Below are 13,250 nucleotides of genomic sequence, written 5' to 3'. Positions count from 1 at the left end.
GAGAGAAAGAGTGAGTTTGCCGGATAATATACATAAAAGTTCCTAAAAAGTATTATAGACTACCTAGTATATATTGTATTAGGACACTACGGTATTCGTTAAAGGTTAACTGGAATCGTAAAAATCTATCGTCAAATCGAGCTATTTCATCATCTAATAATCTGTATTGTACCGGTCCCTACCTAGTGCAAGGTAAATTTGCTTGTAGTCCTAAGGGTTTGTATCACAAGAGTTTGCAGTTTGGTGTAGGAAAATTGTTACATTTGTGGGTGTTGCTTTGTTATGTTGGTGTTTAATAATTAGATGTATACCTAATCAACTGAAATTTCTGTTTGACTGAGAACACTTTCTGTATTTAGGCGGTATGGATCAAAGGGAACTGCCGTCGGACAGTGACGAGAGTGATGAAGATTATGTGCCTTCAGGTAGGAATTTGTTTTCAATTTTTATCTATATGTATTTATATCGTTTTTCCTCCCGTCGCAATCGAAATAAAACATGTACCTGTAGACGGGGCTGTATGTCTTCTTGTATCGGTATGTGAACATATGCGCATTCAGTAATGAAGAGGTGAAAGTGGTGCATTTCATGTAAGAAAATTTTTGTCGCTACGAGACTGTACGAATAAAGAGAGAGAGCGTGTGTCGCTTATTCTTAGAGTAACTTGTATGACGATCAACCTAAAAAATTGTAGGTATTTAATGAAGCGTTTGAAAGAAAAATCGTTAATCAGATCGCAACGAAATGCTGCTGTCATTTCGGGCCACGTGCGTGATAATACAGTGAATTGCCATACAATTTATTTTATAGGCCTGTAAATTGCATTAAAAGCATTGTTTGTACGTGTGATATAAGACGAATCCGGAGCATAATGTTGTGTCACAGTCTGTGGATTTAGTTATCTATCCAAAAGGCTTTCTCCAGTGTTCTCACACGTAACCGATATTTTGTGATCAGAGTACGCAATTTGATTTACTTACTTATTCAATCCAAGGATGATCTCAAAATCATGTAGGGAGTTGTCACGGCAATACAATAATTAGCACAAAATACATACATAGAATAGGCAATACTTCAATATGCTCTACAAGGATAGGATAAATATGCTCTGAAAGGATGGTTTCTATCTGTTTCGCTAATTACTTGCCAGGTTAGTTTCAATCATTATCGGAATATAGCTACAATGTTTCTCATCTTAAAGAATTTTTGTGAGAATATGTAGCAGCAGCAACTATTAAACCCTCATAAGTCAAGAGCTTAAACATCCCAGAAGTAAAAGAAAGAAAGAAAAGGATGGGATAATCTCTTGTCTGGGTATGATTAGACTGTTTAGGTATGTGAGCAATAGTGGGTGAATTCTGTATGGAGCTTGTAACATCTGAAGCTCTTTAACTGCTCAAGTAGTTGCATTGTTGAAATTTTCAATTGTACGCAAGACTGGTTGCCAAGTGTGTGTGTGTGTGTGTGTGTGTGTGTGTGTGTGTGTGCACAGCCAAGAGATGTGAATGTGAAATAAAGGTTGTGGTGATGGATTCATCTGCAGGATATCCTGATTTTTACTTTCGCACAACAACTAGCACACTCACCATACAAAAAAGTCTGCTGGGGCAAATTCAGTAAAGGTGTGTGTATTAGATGATGTATGAACCTCCATTGAATACTTTGTCTCATTCTATTTAGCCTTATATATAGTGCACATGAACTACAAACAGCATAAGAGGGACCACCAAGTCACTCTTACTGCATCCCCTTGGTGCGCTTTGCATACTTAGGTAATAATATTTCTACCTGTTCCAAAATCCTGCATAATAATAGTCTATCTGTACAGAATAACTTCTACAAAATCTCCCACTTCTACAAAGTGGTTTAAATATGATTTAATACCATTTGTGAAACTTCATTTTCCTCTGAAGAAGAAATTTATAATAGTTCCGTCTTTTTGAGACGAGCGAACTTGCATGGAGTCTCTTCAGCCTTATCGTCACTTTAATGTATCCTGCCCATTTATATATATAACATTTACATTTGTACTTTGTAGCCATTAAAGAAAGAGCATGATCTAAGCATTTTATTTATTCATCCAGTGATCATCTCACAATGATACAGGATTTGTGATCATAATGCAGTGAAAATAAATAGCTCAGAATATACATACACGTTGAACGTATTGAAGTTAGCTTTTACAAGAATAGGACAGGTGATTAGAGTTCTGCTCTGTGTCCTAACACGTTTGTTGTGGTGAAGAAAAGTGTGTGCATCTTGTGTTTTTTTTTTTTTTTGGGGGGGGGGGGAGCAGGGGTTGTTCATTTTACCTGTATAGATTTAGTGCAAATGATGATATCAGTCATACATTGTAAATGGCTTGTTAAGTTGGATACTTTTGTGGTTGGTGGGTATTGTTGGGTTTACTTTTAGCAGTATAGGTTAAGCAAGTTTATCAGTACCAGCATTTGTGTTCTGCACTTCCTGTGGATATCACTGTTTCGTGGTTAACTGGTATCAGTTTAGTGGTAGTGGCTAATTGGAGCTACTGATATGTTAGGTTGTTTTTTTATTTTTTGAATTTTTTTAGTGTGAAATTGATGAATTTTTTGCATTTTTGTTGTACTTTGGGGGGGGGGGAGATTGTCTATGCCCATGGATTTTCCCTTGTTCTCTCTCCTTTTTTTTCACAAGTATATTTTTATGGCAAAAGTACAGATACTTTTGCAATACGCTTGCACGAATCACATCACTGGATTTTAGGTTTAGGTGGGTTGTTGAGTTGGTTAGTTTAATGTTCTGTGGACCATTTGCATGATAAATCGAAATTATGTGGAATGAGTCGTTTCACATTCACATTGCATATTAATTTGTATATATGGCTAAATGCTGAACATTATAAATCTTTATTTTTTTATATTGTAAGTAGGCTAGTACAGGGGTCAACCGAAGCGTCAGATCCCACCAGTCGGCTTTGACCCGTGACATAAGGCTGTTGTGGTGTGTGACGTCTTGACAGCACAGAGTTTGGTTTGTGAGTGTGTCTTGTTTGTAGGTGTCGTGTTGCTGTTGGTGGTGGCCTCTGGTGGTGTGTTTAGGGGTTTCGTGTTGTGTGGTGTATTGGGTTCAGTTTGGTGTTACTACTTGTTCTGGCTGGTTCTCGTTTTGGCTGTGTGTGGAGAGGAATTGTTTTCAGTGAGTTAATGATTTAGTGTTTGTGTGTGAAAGCTATTGTAGTGCTGTTCGCTGTAGGTCATGTGTTAATTTGAGTAAATTAATTTGTTGCTGCTCTTGTTAGGTATGGATATGGCAGATTAAATTAATAGTGTGTGCTTGCATACTATGATGGGGGTGAGTCCGCTGGGGTTGATAAAATTTCTGCAGCTGTTTGGGTTGTTGGCGGAGGCGGTGAAGTGCGCTGTTTGTGGGCATAACATGACATTTACAAAAGTTCTGGCGTCTCGGACCAGGGACTGTAAGGTGCCATAAGGATAACCAAATGGCGCTCCATACGACGTGGTTTCTGGTTCAAGAAGTCAAAGTTGGTAATGCGCGAGATTGTGTTGTTGACGTACTACTTTTGTTATAAATCCTCTCACAGTTTTTGCGCGCACGAGACTGGTGTGAGTGAGAGGAATGTGCTTGACTGGTTTTCGTTTTGTTGTGAAGTATGTTCTGAGTTTATGATGGGTGGGCCTGGGGTTGTGGTGGAGGTGGTCGAGTCACAGTTTGGTAAAAGTAAGTATGGGAGGGGTAAGTCTGTGGTTGGTCTCTGGGTGTGGGGGGCGTTGTACCGGGAGGTGGGTGTTCGGAATGTGTCTTTAGGGTTGTTGAGGGGTTGTCTACGAGGGAATTGGTGGGGTCAATTGAGGAGTTTATAGAACAGGGTTCTACTGCAGTTTCTGATGCTTTTTCTTCTTATAGGGGGTTGGGTGAGAGGGGGTACAGTCATTTGGTAGTGAACCATACTTCGAAGTTCAAAAATTATGAGACAGGGGCTTGTACGAATACCATAGAGGTGAAGTGGGGGGCCGTTAAGTCAGTTCTTGGGAGGGGGAAGAGGCGCTCTTCTAACCTTCAGTCTCAATTTTTTTTTTTTTTTTTTTTTTTTTTTTAAAGGGCTATTAGTAACATGTACAGGCCGAAGGTGGTTAGTTAGGGTGCTTTGTGTGGGTGGGTGGCTGTGGCTTGGGGGAGGGGTGGCGTTTAGTTGTTGTTAGTGTTTGTGAGGGGGGGGGGGGGTGTTTGTGATTTACTTGTGGAGGATCTATTTTGTTCAGTTGTAGTGTGTGATTGAGATTTGTTTATTTTGTGTTTTTTGTTTATTTTGGGGGGAGGTAGGGGTGGGGTGTGGGTGGGTTGGGTCTTTCTTTTGGTTGTGTATTTTTTCGTTTGTGTGTGTGTGGGGGGGGGGGGGGTCTGGGTGTGTGCCTGTGTGAGATTGTGGTGGCTGACCTAGGTTATGGCACTGAAATTTTGTTGTAAGTTTTTATTCTTCTTGTTTTTAGTGTATTTGTTGTGTGGTGGGGTGGTTCTGAGTTGTGTGGTTTGTTGTATTGGTGATTTGGTATTGTGTGCTGGTTCGTAGGTATGTAGTTGAAAGGAAGTTTTAAATACTAATTTGTGGTCGTATCTGTGGTTTTTTTTTTTTTATTGGGAGTCACTGTTGACCTATGTGGGTGAAGGAAACTGTTTGATTCCAATGGGTGGTTGTGGCTGTGGGTGTTTCGGTATCGGGAGTTGCTGTTGAGCTATATAGGTCAAGGAAAGTGTCCGATTCCAGAGGATATTGTGTTTAGTGGAATTTGGGAGTTTTGTGTTGTCGGTTTTTTTTTCGTCGTTTTGTGAGGTTTGGTATGGTGGTGTGTGTCTGTGTATGTTTATATTTATATAATAGAGGGGAACATTCCATGTGGGGAAAAATATATCTAAAAACAAAAATTCTGTAACTTCCCAAATGAAAGTGTTGGTACGTTGATAGAGACAAAAAACACACAAACACAAATTTCAAGCTTTCGCAACCCACGGTTGCTTCATCAGGAAAGAGGGAAGGAGAGGGAAAGACGAAAGGCTGTGGGTTTTAAGGGAGAGGGTAAGGAGTCATTCCAATCCCGGGAGCGGAAAGACTTACCTTAGGGGGAAAAAAGGACGGGTATACACTCGCACACACACACATATCCATCCACACATATACAGACACAAGCAGACAACTCTTTGTCTTTAAATATGTCTGCTTTCGTCTTTCCCTCTCCTTCCCTCCTTCCTGATGAAGCAACTGTGGGTTGCGAAAGCTTGAAATTCGTGTGTGTGTTTGTGTGTTTTTTTGTTTATATTTACTTTGTCCCCACCCAAAAACCCCCAATTTCCCACGCTTGTTCTGTTAGTTTCATTAGGATTTTTGTGGAACATGTGTGTTGGTTTTTCAATGTATTTTCGTGTTTGTTGTCATGTTTACATAATGACGTCATAGGTGCCAGGATGTAGAGGCCTATCTCACTAGGGGTAAGATAGATACTGCCTACAGGAAAATTAAAGAGACCTTTGGAGAAAAGAGGGCCACTTGTATGAATATCAAGAGCTCAGATGGAAACCCAGTTCTAAGCAAAGAAGGGAAAGCAGAAAGGTGGAAGGAGTATATAGAGGGTCTATACAAGGGCGATGTACTTGAGGACAATATTATCGAAACGGAAGAGGATGTAGATGAAGATGAAATGGGAAATATGATACTGCGTGAAGAGTTTGACAGAGCACTGAAAGACCTGAGTCGAAACAAGGCCCCGGGAGTAGACAACATTCCATTAGAACTACTGACGGCCTTGGGAGAGCCAGTCCTGACAAAACTCTACCATCTGGTGAGCAAGATATATGAGACAGGCGAAACACCCTCAGACTTCAAGAAGAATATAATAATTCCAATCCCAAAGAGAGCGGGTGTTGACAGATGTGAAAATTACCAAACTATCAGTTTAATAAGTCACAGCTGCAAAATACTATCACGAATTCTTTAGAGACGAATGGAAAAACTAGTAGAAGCCAACCTCGGGGAAGATCAGTTTGGATTCCGTAGAAACACTTGAACACGTGAGGCAATACTGACCTTACGACTTATCTTAGAAGAATGATTAAGGAAAGGCAAACCTACGTTTCTAGCATTTGTAGACTTAGAGAAAGCTTTTGAAAATGTTGACTGGAATACTCTCTTTCAAATTCTAAAGGTGGCAGGGGTAAAATAAAGGGAGCGAAAGGCTATTTACAATTTGTACAGAAACCAGATGGCAGTTATAAGAGTCGAGGGACATGAAAGGGAAGCAGTGGTTGGGAAGGGAGTAAGACAGGGTTGTAGCCTCTCTCCGATGTTATTCAATCTGTATATTGAGCAAGCAGTAAAGGAAACAAAAGAAAAATTCGGAGTAGGTATTAAAATTCATGGAGAAGAAATAAAAACTTTGAGGTTCGCCGATGACATTGTAATTCTGTCAGAGACAGCAAAGGACTTGGAAGAGCAGTTGAATGGAATGGACAGTGTCTTGAAAGGAGGATATAAGATGAACATCAACAAAAGCAAAACAATGATAATGGAATGTAGTCGAATTAAGTCGGGTGATGCTGAGGGAATTAGATTAGGAAATGAGACACTTAAAGTAGTAAAGGAGTTTTGCTATTTGGGGAGCAAAATAACTGATGATGGTCGAAGTAGAGAGGATATAAAATGTAGACCGGCAATGGCAAGGAAATCATTTCTGAAGAAGAGAAATTTGTTAACATCGAGTATAGATTTAAGTGTCAGGAAGTCGTTTCTGAAGGTATTTGTATGGAGTGTAGCCATGTATGGATGTGAAACATGGACGGTAAATAGTTTGGACAAGAAGAGAATAGAAGCTTTCGAAATGTGGTGCTACAGAAGAATGCTGAAGATTAGATGGGTAGATCACATAACTAATGAGGAAGTATTGAATAGGATTGGGGAGAAGAGAAGTTTGTGGCACAACTTGACCAGAAGAAGGGATCGGTTGGTAGGACATGTTCTGAGGCATCAAGGGATCACCAATTTAGTATTGGAGGGCAGCGTGGAGGATAAAAATCGTAGCGGGAGACCAAGAGATGAATGCACTAAGCAGGTTCAGAAGGATGTAGGTTGCAGTAGGTACTGGGAGATGAAAAACCTTGCACAGGATAGAGTAGCATGGAGAGCTGCATCAAACCAGTCTCAGGACTGAAGACCACAACAACAACAACAGGTGCCATATTGAAGTCGTAGTTTATGGTCGTTTCTGCCATATTTGTGATGTCATGGGTCAAAGCAGACGGGTGGAATCGGACCCTTCCATATTTCCGTAGTACAGATGTGAGTTAGTAATTCCTACCCACCTCCTTGTACATATTAGAGAAATAGAAATTACTCTATTGTTTACAAAGAGTTGTCAGTCAGAAACGTTTTCAGTTTATTTTCAAATTTTGCAACTCGGTCTGTCTTAAAAAAAACATACTTTTTCCAGTTTAAATTCTCATCAATATGGACATGTTGTTGTTGTTCTTGTGGTCTTCAGTCCAGAGACTGGTTTGATGCAGCTCTCCATGCTACTCTATCCTGTGCAAGCTTCATCATCTCCAAGTACTTACTGCAACCAACATCCTTCTGAATCTGCTTAGTGTATTCATCTCTTGGTCTCCTCCTGTGATTTTTACCCTCTACACTGCCCTCCAATACTAAATTGGTGATCCCTTGATCTCTCAGAACATGTCCTACCAAGCGATCCTTCTTCTAGTCCAGTTGTGCCACAAATTCCTCTTCTCTATTCTGTTCAGTACCTCCACATTGATTACGTGATCTACTCATCTAATCTTCAGTGTTCTTCTGTAGCACCACATTTCGAAAGCTTGTATTCTCTTCTCATCTAAACTATTTATCATCCATGTTTTACTTCCATACATGGCTACACTCCATACAAATACTTTCAGAAAAGATTTCCTGACACTTATATCTATACGTGATGTTGACAAATTTTTCTTCTTCAGAAACACTTTCCTTGCCATTGCCAGTCTACATTTTATATCCTCTCTACTTCAACCATCATCAGTTATTTTTCTCCCCTAATGGCAAAACTCATTTACTACTTTAAGTGCCTCATTTCCTAACCTAATTCCCTCAGCATCACCTGATTTAATTCGGATACATTCCATTATCATTGTTTTGCTTTTGTTGATGTTCATCTTATATCCTCCTTTCAAGACACTGTCAATTCCGTCCAACTGCTCTTCCAGGTCCTTTGCTGCCTCTGACAAAATTACAATGTCATTGGCAAACCTCAAGTTTTTATTTCTTCTCCATGGATTTTAATTCCTAGTCCAAATTTTTCTTTTGTTTCCTTTACTGCTTGCTCAGTATATAGATTGAATAACATTGGGATTAGGCTACAACCCTGTCTCACTCCCTTCCCAATCGCTGCTTCCCTTTCATGCTCCTCGACTCTTATAACTGCCATCTGGTTTCTGTACAAATTGCAAATAGCTTTTTTCTCCCTGTATTTGACCCCTACCACCTTCAGCAATTGAAAGAGGAGATTCCAGTCAACATTGTCAAAAGCTTTCTCCGAGTCGACAAATGCCAGGAACATAGGTTTGCCTTTCCGTAATTTATAATTTATTTTCTAAGATAAATTGTAGGATCAGTATTGCCTCACATGTTCCAACATTTCTACGGACTCATAACTCATCTATCCCGACGTCGGCTTCTACTAGTTCTTCCATTTGTCTGTAGAGAATTCATGTTAGTATTTTGGAGCCGTGACTTATTAAACTGATAGTTTGGTAATTTTCACATCTGTCAACACCTGCTCTCTTTGGGATTGGAATTATTATATTCTTCTTGTAATGTGAGGGTATTTTGACTGTCTCATACATCTTGCTCACCAGATGGTAGAGTTTAGTCAGCGTTGGTTCTCCCAAGGCTATCAGTGTTCTAATGGAATGTTGTCTACTTCCGGGGCCTTGTTTTGACTTAGGTCTTTCAGTGCTCTGCCAGATTCTTCACACAGTATCGTATCTCCCAATTCATTTTCATCTACATCCTCTTCCATTTCCATAATATTGTCCTCAAGTACATCGCCCTTGTATAGACCCTCTATATACTACTTCCACCTTTCTGCTTTCCCTTCTTTGCTTGGAACTGGGTTTCCATCTGAGCTCTTGATATTCATACAAGTGGTTCTCTTTTCTCCAAAGGTCCCTTTAATTTTCCTATAGGCAGTATCTATCTTACCCCTGGTGAGACAAGCCTCTACATCCTTACATTTGTCCTCTAGCCATCCCTGCTTAGCCATTTTGCACTTCCTGTCGATCACATTTTTGAGACGTTTGTATTCCTTTTTGCCTGCTTCATTTACTGCATTTTTATATTTTCTCCTTTCATCAATTAACTTCAATATTTCTTCTGTTACCCAAGGATTTCTAGCAGCCCTCGTCTTCTTACCTACTTCATCCTCTGCTGCCTTCACTACTTGATCTCTCAAAGTTACCCATTCTTCTTCTACTGTATTTCTTTCCCTCGTTCTTGTCAATCATTCCCTAATGCTTTCTCTGAAACTCTCTACAACCTGTGATTCTTTCAGTTTATCCAGGTCCTGTCGTCTTAAATTCCCACCTTTTTGCAGTTTCTTCAGTTTTAATCTACAGTTCATAACAAATTGATTGTGGTCATAGTCCATATCTGCCCCTGGAATTGTCTTACAATTTAAAACCTGGTTCCTAAATCTCTGTCTCACCATTATATAATGTATCTGAAAACTTCCAGTGTCTCCAGGCCTTTTCCATGTATACAGCCTTTTTTCATGATTCTTAAACCAAGTGTTAGCTGTGATTAAATTATGGTCTGTGCAAAATTCTATCAGCTGGCTTCCTCTTTCATTCCTTACTCTCATTCCATATTCACCTACTACTTTTCCCTTCTGTTCCTTTTCCTACTATCTAATTCCACCTGCCCATGACTATTAAATTTTCGTCTCCCTTCACTATCTGGATGATTTCTTTATCTCGCCATACATGTAAAAGTTTTGAAATTTCCAATGTATTTATTATTTCCTCATCATGTGTTACCTTTATCATTGGTTTAGTACCCCTCCCTGATGTTCAGAAGTGAGTATGAATATGGTGTGCTTTTTCCCAATAGAGAGTGAGACTTTTCACAGAAAACCTGTTAATGACACTCTTAAGAATGTTGTTTACCATTTCTTCTCTTGCTTTATGCATGCTTGGATTGATTACAAAACTGTGGTCATCCACAAAAATAACTAATGCTGCTTCTTGTATATTTGACAGAAACACAAGGAACAATGGTGGACCTAAGATTGAGCCTTGGAGAACTCCACATCTGCCATTTTGATTTCACAGACTGTCTGAGCTGACGCACAGTATCTGATTTGTCGCTATTTTCGTTTTGGTTAGTAGCCCGCTTCTCATGGCTGAATGCGGTATTATGACTATCTTTCCTCCCCACCACCTGCATTTTATTAATCATGTCCTAATTAACATGCAGTTTTAGATACATGAATAACATTATAGTGTGTGCTAAATAACATTCATCATAACAGTAGATGCAGGATGCTCAATACAAAAGTAATGTGCCAAAAAAGTGTAATTTTGCACCTACTCTCTGTTCCTTTCAACTGCCTTATGTCACCATGGAACTAAGGCCTGAATGTCTGAATGGTAAAAGTCGGGAGTAGCATGTTTGAGCCACAGTCTTCACAAGTAGGTCATTGTCTTCAAATGTTGTACCACAAAGGGATTACTTCAGTTTACCAAGGAAGTGGTAATCACATAGGCAGATCAAAGCTGGGGGAGGAGGGGGGGGGGGGGGGCTTCAGTGTTGTCTAATGAATGGTGCTATGAAATTTCAGTGAGGTTTTCTTACATGTATGTGAATGTGCATTATGATGCTACCGTAAAAATTAATGTTTTTGCCATTGTTATTAAACATGTTTTATTCAAGCGTGAAGTTCTGTATGGGTTGCCACATACACTTCAGAACTGATAGTGATTCGTATGGCATGATGTCCAGAAGCAACAGTCTTTCTGATCGAGGAAATATGGTAGCTATCATTTTTCCTGCTGGAGGCACAGTTTTGAATTTCTTCATATATGACAAATTTCATGAGACCATTCGATCAATTAACCTTTAGTCTGTGGTTCAAAGTTATCCAAACAGTTTTCATTTTTGCAAGGAAGAGAATTGTTGTAATGTTCCAAAAGTTTGTTGCACACTGACTTTTGTGTTGCTTAGTGGACATTCTAGAATTCTTCCTGGCACAACCCTTTTACAGCTTCAACTCTCTCAATATTCTGCATACAATCTCTTCTCTTACTCCCACAGAGACTGTAAGTTTGTTCATTGTTATGTGTTTGTCAGCCAACATCAGACTGTGAATATTTGCACATTGTGCTGTGCAGTAATGATTATAGTAGGGAAGGCGAATTGTCAACTTATGTATATTGGGAGAACTTTATAGGTCATCTACAAAGGAGGCGGCGCACAGAACACTCGTGTGACCCATTCTTGAGTACTGGTAGAGTGTGTGAGAGATGTCCACCATATTGGATTGAAGGAAGACAGTGAAGCAGTTCAAAGGTGCAATGCTGGATTTGTTACTAGTAGGTTCGATCCGAATGCAAATATTACAGAATGCTTCATTAACTCAAATGGGAATTCCTTCTGGGAAGACAACTTTTCATGATGCACTGTTGAGAGAGAATTTAGAGAACTGGAACTTGTGGTTGACCGCAGATAGATTCTGCTGCTGCCAGTGTATATTTTACAGAAGGACCACAAAGATAAGAGAAATTAGGGCTTTTAAAAAGGCACATAGGCAGTTGTTTTTTTCCCCCCTCACACCATTTGTGAGAGGGGCGGGAAAGGGATTGGCTACTAATGGTACAAGGTGTCAATCACCAAGCACTTTACGGTGACTTTTGTACTGTGCATGTAGCTGCAAATGTAGACCTGTCACACCGTGGAAGTTCGTGCATATTGGCATGCCTGTTTCACCAGATAATCTGCTTGCCCAATGACTAACTGTATCAATCAATACTGTCAGCCCCATACACCTTCTTCAGTCTCATTTGAATGTTTGTCACTGTCTCGTTCTCACGAAACAGGAACTCTACAGCAGAACTTTGCTTCAAATGAACATCAAATGATGGAGTGCTGTGACAGTGCGACTTGGAGTAACAGGTTCAATTAAATTTGAATACAATTGGAAAAAAAAAATTTATGACCTCTGTGAATAGCAAATATGTTGAACAGAAATTGGATTTTTTTGGAGGGGGGAGTTGTTCTTTCCTTTTGGAATGACCTGCATACTTTTTGTGCCTTATGTGTTTATAGTTTTTCGTAATTGAAATTTTAATGTTAAAAGTGGGTCATTGATGCTGAAAAGTAGAATAGATTAGATTAGTCAGTTTTCGTTCCATAGACCCAAAAAGTGAGATGATTCTCTTGGGTATGGAACATGCCAGAAAGTATAACTTAAAAACATAAAACATTTTAATACAGTGTTTACTACCCTGATCATTTGTCAGGAGATTGTCTAAATAGGTGAATACAATGCGGTAAACTGGAACAGCTAATATTTACAGAATTAACACGCTGTCAGAATGAAACTTTATGCACTATTGATAAATTTATCAGACAATGGAAAATCCAGGATGGAATGTACAATATTCTCTCCTTTTCCACTACTTCCCCCTCCCCCTCCCCAACTCTCCCTTGTCCTCTGTCTAAACTGCAGCATTTCACTGTCCACCACCGCCAGCCATAATATACCACCCCCTCCCCACCCCAGTCTCCTCCTTAACCCCACTCAGTCGCCACTCCCATCAAGCACCGGTGCTGCTGCTCGCAGTGTGGTTTCAGTTGCCTGAGACTGCAGTCGCTTTTGTGAGTCGCTTTTGTGTGTGTGGGGGGGGGCGCTTATGTGTGTCTATTGTTGACGAAGGCCAATGGCCGAAATCTTTAATTGAGAGAGTCTTTCTTTGTGCCTATCTGCAACTCAGCATTACCGCTATATGGTGAGTAGCAACTTTCCTTCTCATAATATTAATAAATTTACCATAAACAAAATGTGTAATCTTCACTGTTGTGACTAAGTACTGTCAAAACTGAAATCTTGGACATTTTTACTTAAGTTGGTGTAACAGTCTCTGTTAAGATATTCGTCTATAAGAGTAGGAGTTGCCTATCAAAAAGTCTTTCAATCTGTGTTTAAATGTGTTTT

General features: G+C 39.6%; 1 protein-coding gene across 2 annotated transcripts in view; it reads left to right on the top strand.

Annotated features, from left to right (window-relative positions):
- The window catches only part of LOC126251638 (craniofacial development protein 1), a 65,642-nt gene continuing 52,392 nt past the window's right edge, over positions 1-13,250 (top strand). The window contains exons 1-2 of one of the 2 annotated variants that reach the window (XM_049952185.1): positions 1-192; positions 360-425. In XM_049952185.1, coding sequence (XP_049808142.1) covers positions 365-425 — 61 coding nt within the window. In that variant the 5' untranslated portion in view covers positions 1-192; positions 360-364. The other variant, XM_049952186.1, reaches the window with a different exon arrangement.

This window comes from Schistocerca nitens, chromosome 4 (genome assembly GCF_023898315.1).
Source record: "Schistocerca nitens isolate TAMUIC-IGC-003100 chromosome 4, iqSchNite1.1, whole genome shotgun sequence".
NCBI lineage: Eukaryota > Metazoa > Arthropoda > Insecta > Orthoptera > Acrididae > Schistocerca > Schistocerca nitens.
The sequence above is the reverse complement of the archived record's forward strand: the minus strand, read 5'-3'. Positions and strand labels throughout refer to the sequence as shown.